Raw genomic sequence first — 14,323 nt, forward strand, 5'->3', positions numbered from 1 at the left:
ATGAGTTTATACTATAGAATTATACTCAAAAGTGGGAGCTATTTAAATTTAAAGTCAGGGTAATTGCTATGAGAGGTAAAGAATTAAAGACAGATCAACTTAATACTTTAAACAAAATACTCTGTCAGAGGATGAAAAGTCTAAATTATATCTTCTCAATTTAGAAATAGATAAACTGTATATAGAACTAGCTAAAGGTGCTTATGTGAGATCAAGAGCCAAATGGTTTGAGGAAGGGGAAAGGAATACTAGTTATTTTTTTTTCTCTGGAAAAAAGAAATTATATAAGAAACTCTATTTCTTCTTTGAAAATAAATGACAGAATCTCTAATAATCCTTCAGTTATAGCATCTTTTGTGTATTCTTTTTATGAAAAACTTTATACTTCCCATTCTGACAATGAAAAAATAAGTACATTTTTACAAACAGTTAAACATTTTGTTCCAATAGTTTCTAATGATTATAGAGAATATTGTGAGGATGATATTTTCAAAGCTGAGATTTCTAAAGCTCTTTTTTCTATGAAGAAAGGAAAATCCCCTGGATCAGACGGGTTAACCATTGAATTTTATTGTGCTTTTTGGGATCTGATAGAAAACCCTTTATTTGGCATGTATAAAGAATGTTTAGAACAGAAAGAAATGAGTTCAACAATGAAACAAGGTGTTATGAGTTTAATTTTAAAACCAGACAAAGACCCCTTAATCATTGACAATTGGAGACCAATAACGTTATTAAACGTTGATTATAAAATTTTAGCCTTAGTTTATGCCACTAGATTAAAAAGTGGTTTGAGTAATGTAATTGGTGAATCTCAAACTGGTTTTATGGCGAAACGTCATATTAGTTCAAATATTAGGCTTATATTGGACCTATTAGATTATAACCACTTTGTTAATTCGGATGCACTCATTTTGTTTCTCGACTTTTATAAGGCGTTTGACACAATTGATCACCAATTTTTATTACAGGGTTTACATACATTTGGTTTTGGAAATAATTTCATTCAGACTGTTAAAATGTTTTACAGAGGCATTAATAGTTCCGTTATATTACAGAATAATACTTCTAGAAGATTCTTCATCAACAGAGGAGTGAGGCAAGGTTGCCCAATTTCCCCTTTTTTGTTTTTGGTTGTTGTGGAACTATTAGCAATTAGTGTAGTAAAAAATCCAAACTTACATGGTATAACATTATTTAATAGAGAAATAAAAATATCACAATTGGCTGATGATACAACTTTATTTCTAAAAGATAAGAATCAAATTAAGAATGCAATCAAATTAGTTCAAACTTTTTCTGATGCCTCAGGTCTCCAGTTAAATATTACAAAGTGGGTAATTATTCCAGTGCACGATTCTTCTGAACAATCAATGTTTAACATTTCAGTAAAAGAATGTATTAAATATTTAGGAATTGATATATCAAAAAACTTGTCAGTTAGACAGCAGCTTAATTTTAATAACAAGATTAAGAAAACAAAAATGATTTTCGATAATTGGTTAAGAAGAGATTTATCTATTTTAGGCAGAATTTTATTAACAAAGGCAGCAGGTTTATCCAGATTCATTTTTCCTGGTCTATCTTTATTTGTTCAGGATTCTACTTGTAAAGAAATTAATAGATTATTGGTTAATTTTTGTTGGAAAAATAAACACCACCATCTTAAAAAAAATGTATTTGCTGGGAAGAAATCTGAAGGAGGTTTTGAAATGCTGGACTATGTAGATATGAATAATACTTTCAAGATTAATTGGATCAAAAAGTGTGTGATTGATCCTGATTCAATATGGTTCTTTATTCCACATAATATTTTTAAGAAGGTGGGTGGTCTTGATTTTCTTTTAACTTGTAATTTTTTGTCATCTAAATTACCCATAAAATTGTCTCAATTCCATGAGCAAGCACTCTTGGCCTGGAAATTGTGCTTTGTGCATAATTTTTCTCCTCACGGAATGAAAATTTGGAATAACGAATTGATTACAGTTAAAGGCAAGAGTTTATTTTTTGAGAAATGGTTGGATCACGGGTTAATGTACTTGAGTGATTTATTTGATTCATCTTTAAGAATTTACTCTTATGATTCTTTTTTGTCAAAGTTCAACTTTCCTATAAAATTTAAAGAATTTTCTGTAGTAATCAAAGCTATTCCCTTAGGGTTGATTAATTTAATGTGCAGCCACCTGACTTATTATAAAGTTGAAAATAAAGATTGTAATTTCCTTATAAATGGTAAAAATGTATTTGATAAATAATGTACTAACAAAGATATAAGACAAGTCTTTAATGAAAAAAAGAGAGTTATTCCAAGAGGAAAATTTTATTGGAATTCCATCCTAAGGGATGTTAATTGGAGAAAAGCATGGCTGCTTCCTTACAAATTTTGTATTTCAAACAAGGTAAGAGAAATTCACCTGAAGATTTTACACAAAATATATCCAACTAATATCTTGCTCTCTAACTTTATGGATATTGGAAAAGAATGTTCTTTTTGTAACAGTGAGGAGTCTTTATGGCATCTGTTTGTTGAGTGCCAGAGTGTACAATCATTTTGGAAAGATTGTTTTTCTGCTTTTTCAGTTAAAATTAATCTAATGATAACACTGAATGTGAAAGAAATTATTTGTTACTTTGAGAATGATGATAAAAATAAATTTTATCATTCTACATGGCAAATTTTTCATTCATAAATGTAGATTGTCAAAATCTCCTCCTTTATACAAGGTTTTCTCTAACGAACTCACTTTTTTAATGAAGTCTCTTAAAGTTGTGAAAAATGTAAAAGCTACGTCTATTGTAAGATATTACGAATCTGTATTTGGCGTCTTGTGAATGTCTTCTTTTTTGTTTGTTTTTTTATTTATTTTATTTTTGTTCTTTAACCATCTTTGGAGCTTCTGTTTTTGATGCCTGTTTCTGTAATAATGTTGTTTACATGTTCTTTAATAAAAAAAAAATTAAATAAAAAAAAAAAAAACAGTAGTCTTGAACTGCATACTTTTTAAAAAAACAGAGTATCTTAAAATTCACGTTTGAGGTATGAAAGTGTGTAATTTATGTTGTATAACAAAATGTCCACATGTCTTCAAGTAATGTTTACCACAGACCTTATTATACGCATAAGTTCAAAAACCCCATTATAAAAACTCATAGGAAAATCTAGGCGAATTAGACTTCCGGGTTCACCTACAAATTGATGTCACTGCTGAACAGCTCTATTGTAGCCATGCTGTAGGAAGGTGGAGTGTGATATTTCTGTTTGTGTTGTTTGCAGTCTGATTGAGGAAGACAATGGTGGAACAGGGCCACACATCTTTGGCGGGGCAGAGGTTAGGAGCACCAGTGACCCTGGGCATCAGCACTCTGGACCCTGGACACAAAGCGCCAGCTATGCCGCCTGGACGACTGATACCTGTCAGAGTCCAGCTGCTGGATGACTCAGAGGAGACATTCGACATCTCGGTGAGTTATTCTGTGATCTCTGTGGACATATGCTCTTGTGGAGAAAAGAACTCATTAAATCAAAATGGGACTTTAATGGCTTTTAGTCTGTGTGTATTAGCTTTGAGACCATTTGCATGCTAGTGCAGTGATTCCCAACCAAGGTTAGATGTACCCCTAGGGTATCTTTTAGCAGGTTCCAGGGGGTATTTTGATATTGCTTTGTTAAACCTATTAAACAGAAACTTTAAATATAAAGTTAAATATAGACTATTTGGGCTGTCAAAAGGTAAAAAAAAATAAAATAATCGCAATTAATCTAATGATTTCTTTGAAGGGAATACCTTTTCAAAGGGATAATTCACCCATATCATGAAAACTGTCATCATTCACTCACTTGTTGTTCCAGACACATATGACTTTCTTTCTTCTGTGGAACACTAAAGGAGATGTTATGGCAGAATGACAGCCTCAGTCACCATTCAGTTTCATTGTAAGGAAAAAAGGTGCAATACCAGTAAATGGTAACTGAGACAAATTGTCTTACATTTTTGGGTAAACAATCAATTTAAAGGGGTTATGACATGAGTTTTTTTTTTATTATTTTAATATGTTCCTTGAGGTTCACTTATATTATTAGTAAAGTTTTGCACAAAAACAATCATATATTTGTAAAACATGATTATTTTCCACCCTCATTCTGACCTTCTGTCAGAAACGCTATGTTTTGGTGCTGCTTCTCCTTTAAGGCTTGACAGTAAACGCCCACTCTTAAGATTGGCTCTCTGTTCTTTACTGACCTGCTCTCTCTACTTGCCATCTCACTGCTCACCACTACTGGGCGGGCTACGGAAGTGATTAAAGGTAAATTAGACGTTGATGTTTTGTTGTGGAGGTGGTCAGATGCAAATGTCTTCCGCAGTGTGACATCACAATGTGGAGGAAATAGAGAACGAATTGTTTTGGCAGCTTGGTTTCAACAAATGCTCTTTTTGCAGTGAGGAAGAAGTTTTGAGTTCTGAAACTTACAGTATGTTTTTAAAGTACAATTACCTCTTATATGTCAAAAGATCAAAGAAAATTTGATTCTTCATGTCATGACCCCTTTAAGACAAATTGGGATGTGTGGGTACATAAATAAAAAATAATTGTGATTTCATAAAAGTCTTCATAAAAGCCATGAACCAAACCAGCCAGCTCTGAGGTGAATTTACAAATTACAAACTTTGATTTGAAGCAAAGTAATTGAAAATATTGGACAAAAAGACAAAGGTACAAGACTTTGTACTCAACGTCTTTCATGAGGGAATGAACTACAATCCCTTGAAGCATTGTGAATGGTGTAGTGAAATAAAAATAGAAAAGAAAATTAAATTGAAACAATGCCAACTAATGGCTTAAACAGGAGCATATACCAGCGATTAATGGTCAGTCTATCTTTTTTTAAGTTGTTGCTAATAATCAATTTCCCTATGGAAAAAATTAACTCATTTTTTTACTTACTGAACCAGACTGTTGCACTAGAAGTTCTTGATTCGTCTGTGTGTCTTCGGTTGCACTAAAGCTCATACTTCATTTCCTTTCACAATCATCAATTGAATGCAAAGGAAGTGGCTGGAATATATTTCTGTTGAAAATGTCTTCATTGCTCTTGTCAGTACAAGCTGTTAAAGTACAGTTTTTGTAGGACTGTGACATAAACTACAAGCTATTGAAAAAAAAAAAAAAAAAAAAAAAAGGAGGAGCCCCAACTTCCTGTTTCAATAGGAAATATGTCGACACAGGAAATAAATCTGCTCTCATCAAACCATTTAATGTCAGGAAATATTTGTAATTTCCATTCAGGATAGCTTTCCTAACATTCATTACATACTGAACATGATTGTAATACCTATTAAACTTGCCAAACAGCTTAATGGTTGCAAGTGTGTGATGTCAGAGAGACTTTGATTTGTCAAAGAAAGAGAGTATGAAGTATTTAATGAGGGCAACCAGTTATTCTGAATAAAAATGGAGTATGTCTGTGCAAACAACTGAAATTACATGTTATTTTTCTTGAAACCTGCAACACTGCAGAATTGTCAAGCCACAGGAAACAGAAAGACAGAGAGTGAGAGTTTGGTTCTGCTGCTCTGAGTTGACCACACACACACAAGAATTACAAGAATGCCATCCTGGACCGGGCATTTGGATATGTGGGGTGGGCATTTAAAGTCTATATGAGAAGAAAAAGAAAAAAAAAATTGCAGGAAGAACATTTTTGCAATTTTAAATGTACAAAGTACTACCATCAAAATTCAGTTGCAGGTGTATCGCCTAATAAATGTACTATTAGCCAATACTACAACAAAATAGAATATAACTACAGTTTAACTACAACTCTAATGTTTTCATTCAGCAAATATAGGTATACAAATTACATTAATAGGTTTTAAAACAACTGTACAGAATGCCAGACAGACAGATGACTTACTGATTTTCTCCCTCGCCCAACTAGCCAAGCCTCTGACTCTCACATATTGTAATACACAGAAAAAAATGACCATAATCACCATGCTGAATAAGAGGTGTGAGAAAGGACTTCTGAATTTGAAGATGTGTGTGTTATTTGCGATTATGACAACCTGATATCATTGGGGAAGTCATTGTTATGTTTACTTATTAAGCAGCACAAAATGATACAGTAAAGCTTTCAGGCATTGAAGGGAAGAAAATGGAAAGGGGAGATTTTCCAGAACAGTCCTCTTGATTTTTTAATATGCAGTGTTGTATAAAATATCCATTTGTCATACTTGAGTAAAAGTAAAGATACCTTCATGGAAATTGACTCAAGTAAAAGTTAAAGTAGCTCATAAGAAAAAGACTTAAGTAAAAGTATTAAAGTAACTGATATTACATTTACTTAAGTATCAAAAGTACAGGTAAATGGCAGAAATTACGGAACAGTTATGCTCATCATTTACTCACCCTTATGCCATCCCAGATGCTTATGACTTTCTTTCAAATGCAGAATGCAAACAAAGATTTTAGAAGAATATTTCAGCTCTATAAGTTAATGGTGGCCAGATATTTCAAGCTACAAAAAGCACATTAAGGGAGCATAAAGTTATCCATACTACTACAGTGGTTAAATCCATGTCCTCTGAAGCAATTCAGTTGGTTTAGGGTGAAAACAAACCAAACTGTAACTCATTTTCACTGTATATCTTGCCATTACAATCTCTAGGCATGATCATGATTTCAAGCTTGATTTCACTTTCTAGTGCTTAATGCATGCGCAGAGCCCTAGATGACGCTATAGGAAGTGTAATCGAACTTGAAATCCTGATTGCCAAGAAGACTGCTAATGTCAAAATTAATAGTCAAAAAAGGAGTTATATTTTGGTCTATTCTCACCCAAAAACCAATTTGATCCATTCAGAAGACATTGATGAAACCACTGGAGTCTTATGGACTATAATTACTCATATGCTGCATTTATGTGCTTTTTGGAGATTTAAAGATCTGGCCACCATTCACTTACATTGAATTGACCTATATAACATCAATATTCTTCTGAAAATCTTTTTTTGTTTGTGTTCTGCAGAAAATGAGGGTGAGAAAATTATGAGAGAATTTTCATTTTTAAATGAACCATCCCTTTAATGGTACATTCAAGTCACATCAGAATGATCATATTTATGGGACCAATAAGTAACCACCCAGCAAACACCCAGAACACCCTGGCAACTGCATAGCAATGTGCTAAAACACAGTTAAAACAACTTAACAGCATAGCAACAACCTGACAACCACCTAGAACACCCTGTCAACTGCAAATCAATGTTTAAAAAACACAGAAAACAACTTAGCAACAGCATAACAACCTGGCAACCACATACTGTAGCAATGCGCCAAAACACACAGCAGAGATCACCTTGATAACTGCATAGCATGCCCTAGCAACCATCCAGAAAACCCTAGTTACCACATACTGTAGCATAAATGTGCTACAAAGCAAATATAACACCAGAAAACTAGTTCCCTATCTGTCACTCACTCGACGTTGGTGTCGATGTAGTGACACTAGGGGTCACTCTTGGGAGCCCGAGACACCTCTGGTCTTTGATAAAAGGCCAATGAAAATTGGCGAGTGGTATTTGCATGCCACTCCCCCGAACATACGGGTATAAAAGGAGCTGGTATGCAACCACTCATTCAGATTTTCTCTTCGGAGCCGAACGGTCATGCTCATTGAGCTGAATACTACTGTTCATTCACCTGCTGGATCTGACGGCGCATTTCAGCGGCTTCTCCCTCCTCTGCACTGGTGCACTGCAGAGAACGCCCCTGGGCGCTTCGGCAGAAAAACTAGAGAGTATATTTTCTGAAAGAGCATTTTTCCCCTCTAAAAGAGTATATATTTCTCTAAAAGAGCGCACACACGGAACGTCTTTTTAAAGACGCGTCTTTTTAAAGATGCTTTTCCGATTGTGTGTTATTCCTGGTTGTGCTCGTTATCTCTCGCCTTCTAACGGTCACGATCACTGTCTTTCGTGTCTGGGTACTGCTCACGCGGAGACAGCGTTCCTGGATGGTCACATTCTCATTGCGAGAATGTGTCCATGGCAACGTTGCGGTCGCGGCTCGCCTTCGTAAGGAAGCGAGCCACCCCAGAGGCTCCCGCCTCGGTCCTTTTACCCACGGGTTTGAGGCCAGCGCGGCTAGCACTGGGGGCGATTTGGGGACCCCAATGGGACCGCCTCCGCCGGGTATCCCCCCGCGGACCTCCCATTCCCCAGCACGCTCGTCTGCCCCGATCGGGCTTCCGGGTGAGTCCGCCGGCTCATCTCACGGCGAGTTCGACCTCTTATTTGGAGCCCGCGAAAGTGATGAGCTCTCGAGCGCAGCATCGAGGAGCGGGCTCGTCCAGTCGGAAGTCTCGGCTGGGCTCCTCCCTTCGGGGTCGATCGCCCAGTCACAGGCTGACGCGGAGATGACGACATGCTTTCCCGGACAGCCGCGAGCGTCGGTTAGAGCGGATTTCACCGCTCTTCCCTGAACCCTCGCGGCTCTGTGATTGGTTCCTGGGCTCGCGGCGCCGCTCAAAGCCACGCCCCGCCCCGTTCCTTTCTTCCCGGAAGTGCATGAAGAGCTGACAAGATCGCGGGAGGCACCTTTTACTGCCCGGTCCCGATCTTTTCAGCTTCCCCGCTCTCACTACCCTCGATGGTGGGGCGGCCAAGGGTTATTCGGCAATCCCCCGGTGGATAAAGGCGCTCGCGGTGCACCTATGCCCGCAGAGTGCCGCCACCTGGCGTCTGTGCCCAAAGCCCCCGTCCAAGGCCTGTAGGTTTACGTCGTCTCTGACGGTCAAAGCCTACGGCGCTGCTGGACAAGCCGCCTCCGCCCTGCACGCCATGGCTCTCCTGCAAGTCCGCCAAGGCGCTAAAGGAACTGCACGAGGGTAGTTCCGCCCCGGGATTGATGCAGGAACTGCGCTCGGCGACCGACCTCGCTCTCCGAGCGACGGAGGTCACGGCGCGGTCTCCTGGGCGGACGATGGCCACACTAGTGGTCCAGGAGCGCCACCTTTGGCTCAACCTGGTCGAGATGGGTGAGGCTGACAGGACACGATTCCTTGCTGCCCCCATTTTCCAGGCGGGCCTATTCGGCGACACTGTCGAGGACTTTGCCCAGCAGTTCTCGATGGTAGAGCAGTAGATGGATGCTAGCCGGCTTGTCCTGCCCCGGCGTGGCTCAAGATCCCCCCATCTACTCATCGCCGAGGGCGTCCCCCTGCGGTGACTGCACCGGCTCCGCCGCAGCCCGCCCCTCCGGCCCGGCCCCGGCGTGGAGCCCACCGCAGGAAGCCGACGCCACCCGTCTCACAGCCGGCACCGAAGAACCCACGGAGGTCTTCGAAGCGCCCCTGAGACGGGCGACCCAGGGACAACAAAACCCGCTGCTCTGGAGCTGGTAAGCAGATCTTCTTTTTGTTACCTTTTGCATTTAATTGCGCTGCATGCCCAAGTGGCTGCAGTACTCAAGAGCTCCGCAAGAGTGGTTTCCTTGTTCCCTGGGTCACATATTCGGTGTGTATGGCTGGCATCACGACCACCGTCCACCACTCCATTTGGCAGGTTGGCGCTCCAGCGGCGGTCTCCCGCCCTGAGCGCCCAGCTGTGGCACAAATCCACCCCCGATGTGACAGTCTCCACGGGTCATGAGGACAGGCCTCTTCCTCCCCCGTCCCAGGCTGTTCCGGGGGTGGTCACAAGGAGCCAGGTAAGTGCTTCGATGTCCTCGGACTCAGCACGGCCACGATGTGGTGTGGCACCTCAAGCTCCGCCCCGCCGCGAGGCCCCACCCGCCGGTACATCCGATGACGTTGTCCCTTTGGTCCCCCTTGTGCGGAACTCGGGTGCATGGCTTGCGCTTTCCAGTCCGTCGCGAGGGCTGGTCCGGACCGTCCGACTCGGCTGCACGATTCACTTCGCTGGGCATCCGCCCAGGTCCAGCGGTGTCCACTTCACCTTGGTGAAAGATGGAAACGCTGCTACCTTGCGCGGAGATCGCTACCCTCCTACGGAAGGACGCGATAGAACCTGTCCCTCCAGCCGAGATGAAGAGGGGGTTTTACAGCCCCTACTTCATTGTACCGAAAAAAGGCGGTGGGTTGCGGCCAATCTTGGACCTGCGAGTACTGAACCGGGCCTTACACAGACTCCCGTTCAAGATGCTGACGCAATGACGCATTCTAGCGAGCGTCCGGCATCAAGATTGGTTCGCGGCGGTAGACCCGAAGGATGCGTACTTTCACGTCTCGATCCTTCCTCGGCACAGACCCTTCCTGCGGTTTGCATTCGAGGGTCAGGCGTATCGGTACAAGTCCTCCCTTTCGGCCTGTCCCTGTCTCCTCGCGTCTTTACGAAGATCGCAGAGGCTGCCCTTGCCCCGTTAAGGGAGGTGGGCATTCGCATTCTCAACTATCTCGACGACCGGCTAATCCTAGCTCACTCTCGAGACGGGTTATGCGCACACAGGGACCTGGTGCTCTCACACCTCAGCCGACTAGGGCTTCAGGTCAGCTGGGAGAAGAGCAAGCTCCTCCCGGTTCAGAGCATCTCTTTTCTCGGTTTGGAGTTGGACTCAGTCTCCTTGACGGCGCACCTTACGAACGAGCGCGCCCAGTCGGTGCTGGCCTGTTTGAAGGCGTTCAAACAGAAAACAGCGGTTCCACTGAAACATTTTCAGAGGCTCCTGGGGCATATGGCGTCCTCGGCGGTGGCCACCCCGCTCGGGTTGATGCATATGAGGCCGCTTCAGCACTGGCTCCAGACTCGAGTCCCGAGACGGGCATGGCGCCACGGGACACACCGCGTGGCCATTACGTCGGTCTGTCACCGTCTTTTCAGCCCTTGGACCGACCTCTCGTTTCCACGAGCAGGTGTTTCGCTAGAACTGGTCTCCAGGCGCGTCGTGGTCACGACAGACGCCTCCAAAATGGGCTGGGGCGCTGTTGGCAACGGGCACGCAGCCGCCGGCCACTAGACGGGTCCGCAGCTGTGTTGGCACATCAACTGCCTCGAGTTACTGGCAATTCTGCTCGCCCTGCGGAGGTTCCGGCCGTTGATCCAGGGCAAGCACGTGCTAGTTCGGACAGACAGCACGGCAGCGGTAGCATATGTCAACCGCCAAGGCGGTCTGCGCTCCCGCTGTATGTCATAACTCGCCCGCCGTCTCCTCCAACGGAGTTAGCAGCACCAAGTCGCTGCAAGCCACTCACATCCCGGGCAACCTCAACACTTCGGCGGACGCGCCGTAACAACAGGTTACCCTCAAGGGAGAGTGGAGACTCCACCTTCAGGTGGTCCAGCTGATTTGGAGTCGATTCAGTCAGGCACAGGTGCACCTGTTCGCCTCCCAAGAATCCTCCCACTGCCCGCTCTGGTACGCCCTCACCGAGGCCTTCCTCGGCATAGACGCGCTGGCACACAGCTGGTCCCCTGGCATTCGCAAATATGCGTTTTCCCCCCAGTGAGCCTGCTCGCACAGACCCTGTGCAAGGTCAGGGAGGATGAGGAGAAGGTCGTCCTGGTAAGCACCCTACTGGCCCACCCAGACGTGGTGCTCGGACCTCACGCTCCTCGTGACAGCTCCCCCTGGGCAAATTCCCCTGAGAAATGCCCTTCTTTCTCAGGGAAGGGGCACCATCCGGCACCCGCGCCCAGACCTCTGGAATCTCCATGTCTGGCCCCTGGATGGGACGCGGAAGACCTAAGCTGTCTTCCACCTGCGGTGGTAGACACATTCACTCAGGCTAGGGCTCCCTCTACGAGGCGCCTGTATGCCTTTAAGTGGTGTCTGTTCGCTAAGTGGTGTTCTTCCCATCAGGAAGACCCCCAGAGGTGCGCAGTCAGATCAGTGCTTTCCTTCCTGCAAGAGAGGTTGGAAGGGAGGCTGTCCCCTTCCACCTTGAAGGTGTACATTGCTGCCATAGCAGCACACCATGACGCAGTCGACGGTGAGTCCTTAGGGAAGCATGATCTGATCATCAGGTTCCTAAGAGGCGCCAGGAGGCTGAATCCCTCCAGGCCACGCCTTTTTCCCTCATCGGACCTCTGTAGTTTTTCAGGGTCTACAGAGAGCCCCCTTTGAGTTTTGCAGTCAGCCGGGCTTAAGGCACTCTCCTTGAAGACTGCCCTCCTGACTGCGCTCACTTCCATCAAGAGGGTAGGTGACCTGCAAGCGTTCTCTGTCAGCGAAACGTGCCTGGAGTTCAGTCCGGGCTATTCTCATGTGATCCTGAGACCCCCGACCGGGCTATGTGCCCAAGGTTCCCACCACTCCTTTTAGAGACCAGGTGGTGAACCTGCAAGCGCTGCCACAGGAGGAGGCAGACCCAGCCCTGGCGTTGCTGTGTCCGGTGCGCGCTTTGCGCATCTATTTGGATCGCACGCAGAGCTTTAGACTCTCTGAGCAGCTCTTTGTCTGCTTCGGTGCACAGCGGAAAGGAAGCGCTGTCTCCAAGCAGAGGATCGCCCACTGGCTCATTGACGCCATAACTATGGCATGTCTCGCCCAAAACATGCCGCCCCCGGTAGGGCTACGAGCCCATTCTACTCGTGGTGTAGCGGCTTCTTGGGCCCTGGCCAGAGGTGCCTCTCTAACAGACATTGCAGAGCAGCGGGCTGGGCAACACCCAACACCTTTGCAAGGTTCTACAACCTCCGGGTGGAACCGGTTTCGTCCCAGGTAGTGGCACGCAACACAAGCGGATAAGCCCGGGATAGCCGGCTGGGTGTATCGCTTGCACATAGCGCCTTCCACCTCCTTTTGAGCTGAAGATGTGCGCTGTTAATTCCCAGTAGTGTTCACAAAGGTTGTTCCCTGGTTGACTTCCTCCGAGCCCTGTGGCAGTCGAGTTTTCGGAGAGACTCGCTGCCGGCCCAGTACACGCGCTAACTAAGAGCCCGGTTCTGGGGTAGGTGCTCCGCATGTGGCGGTTCCCTGTAAGGCTAACCCCATGCGATCTATATCTTCCGCTAGTTCGTTTCCCTACTGGCAAACTGCGTCTTCCTTGGGCAGAGCCCCTCAGTCTCCATGTTGTAGTAACTCCTCCCCCATTGGGTAGGATCTACCTTGAAGGCTCTCCACATGGTTGGAAAGACCATGTGATGTATTCTTCCACTTAAATATCCCCCCTCTCTTGGGGCGAGGTGTGGTCTCCGCGGTGTCCTCCCCTTGGGAGGGACACCCCCGACTAGACCTGGCGGCCCAGTCGGATAATCCCCCTTCTTTTTAGGGAGTGGAAAAAGAGAAGGGGAAAGAGGCCATGACTGGGTTAAGCCTGTCTCTATCTCTGGGTAGTCGACTTGTCCCCAAAAAGGGCCGTTCGACACTCATAACTGTGTTGGGGGAGGTTACGTGTCGACCTGGTGTGCTGGCTATGAGGCACACAGCAAGTCTGCCCACCACACACTGCCAGTTCACGTAACACAGTTCAGCCTTGTGGCGTTTTGTATAGGGACCCCTAGTGTCACTACATCGACACCAACGTCGAGTGAGTGACAGATAGGGAACGTCATGGTTACTGGTGTAACCTCCGTTCCCTGATGGAGGGAACGAGACGTTGGTCCCTCCTGCCACAACGCTGAACTACCCGCTGAAATGGCCGGACCTTATATCGGCTCCTCAGCGTAAAACCTGAATGAGTGGTTGCATACCAGCTCCTTTTATACCCGTATGTTCGGGGGAGTGGCATGCAAATACCACTCGCCAATTTTCATTGGCCTTTTATCAAAGACCAGAGGTGTCTCGGGCTCCCAAGAGTGACCCCTAGTGTCACTACATCGACACCAACGTCTCGTTCCCTCCATCAGGGAACGGAGGTTACACCAGTAACCATGACGTTTTGCTTCAGCAAAGACCATTCACATCTTCATAAAATATAAAAATAAATATTGCTGGACATTTTCATGAGCGCATCATATCTTGTTTAAATGTAAAATGTAAACGCTTTTATTGACTTTTATATGAACAGGTCTCCTGGAAAGGCGGGAGACTGATCGCACATAACTTCTTTATTTCACAGCTTTCATAATGTTTAAGCCTAAACTTATAAATTTAATTTGTCGGAAAAAAAAGTTAACTCACATGAGCAGTTTCTTGTCTTGCCCAGAAGAGACAGACAACGGAACATGTAATCTGGCGCACGCTTCGCTTGTGATTTTGATTCAGATTCATGATTCGCAAAACGAATCATTCAGACTTCTTTTTGTTCAGTTCAAAGGAATCAAATTTAAAAGATTTGACTCAAATTATTCTTTCAACGAATCACACATCACTATCGCCGAACTGCATGCATTTTTGCACGTACTGCTGTTATTTTTTGCGGTGT

The 14,323-nt window shown here is 44.5% G+C and overlaps 1 protein-coding gene across 3 annotated transcripts in view; it reads left to right on the forward strand.

Annotated features, from left to right (window-relative positions):
- LOC127447260 (FERM, ARHGEF and pleckstrin domain-containing protein 1-like) overlaps positions 1-14,323 on the forward strand; it is a 137,750-nt gene that overhangs the window by 17,735 nt on the left and 105,692 nt on the right. For all 3 annotated transcript variants that reach the window (XR_007898364.1, XM_051709025.1, XM_051709026.1), the window contains exon 2: positions 3,275-3,462. Coding sequence is in view for 2 of the 3 variants with exons in the window: in XM_051709025.1 (XP_051564985.1) it covers positions 3,292-3,462 (171 nt within the window). In the remaining variant the exon portion in view is untranslated. The remainder of the gene's footprint in view (positions 1-3,274; positions 3,463-14,323) is intronic.

Source organism: Myxocyprinus asiaticus, chromosome 10 (assembly GCF_019703515.2).
Source record: "Myxocyprinus asiaticus isolate MX2 ecotype Aquarium Trade chromosome 10, UBuf_Myxa_2, whole genome shotgun sequence".
Taxonomy (NCBI): domain Eukaryota; kingdom Metazoa; phylum Chordata; class Actinopteri; order Cypriniformes; family Catostomidae; genus Myxocyprinus; species Myxocyprinus asiaticus.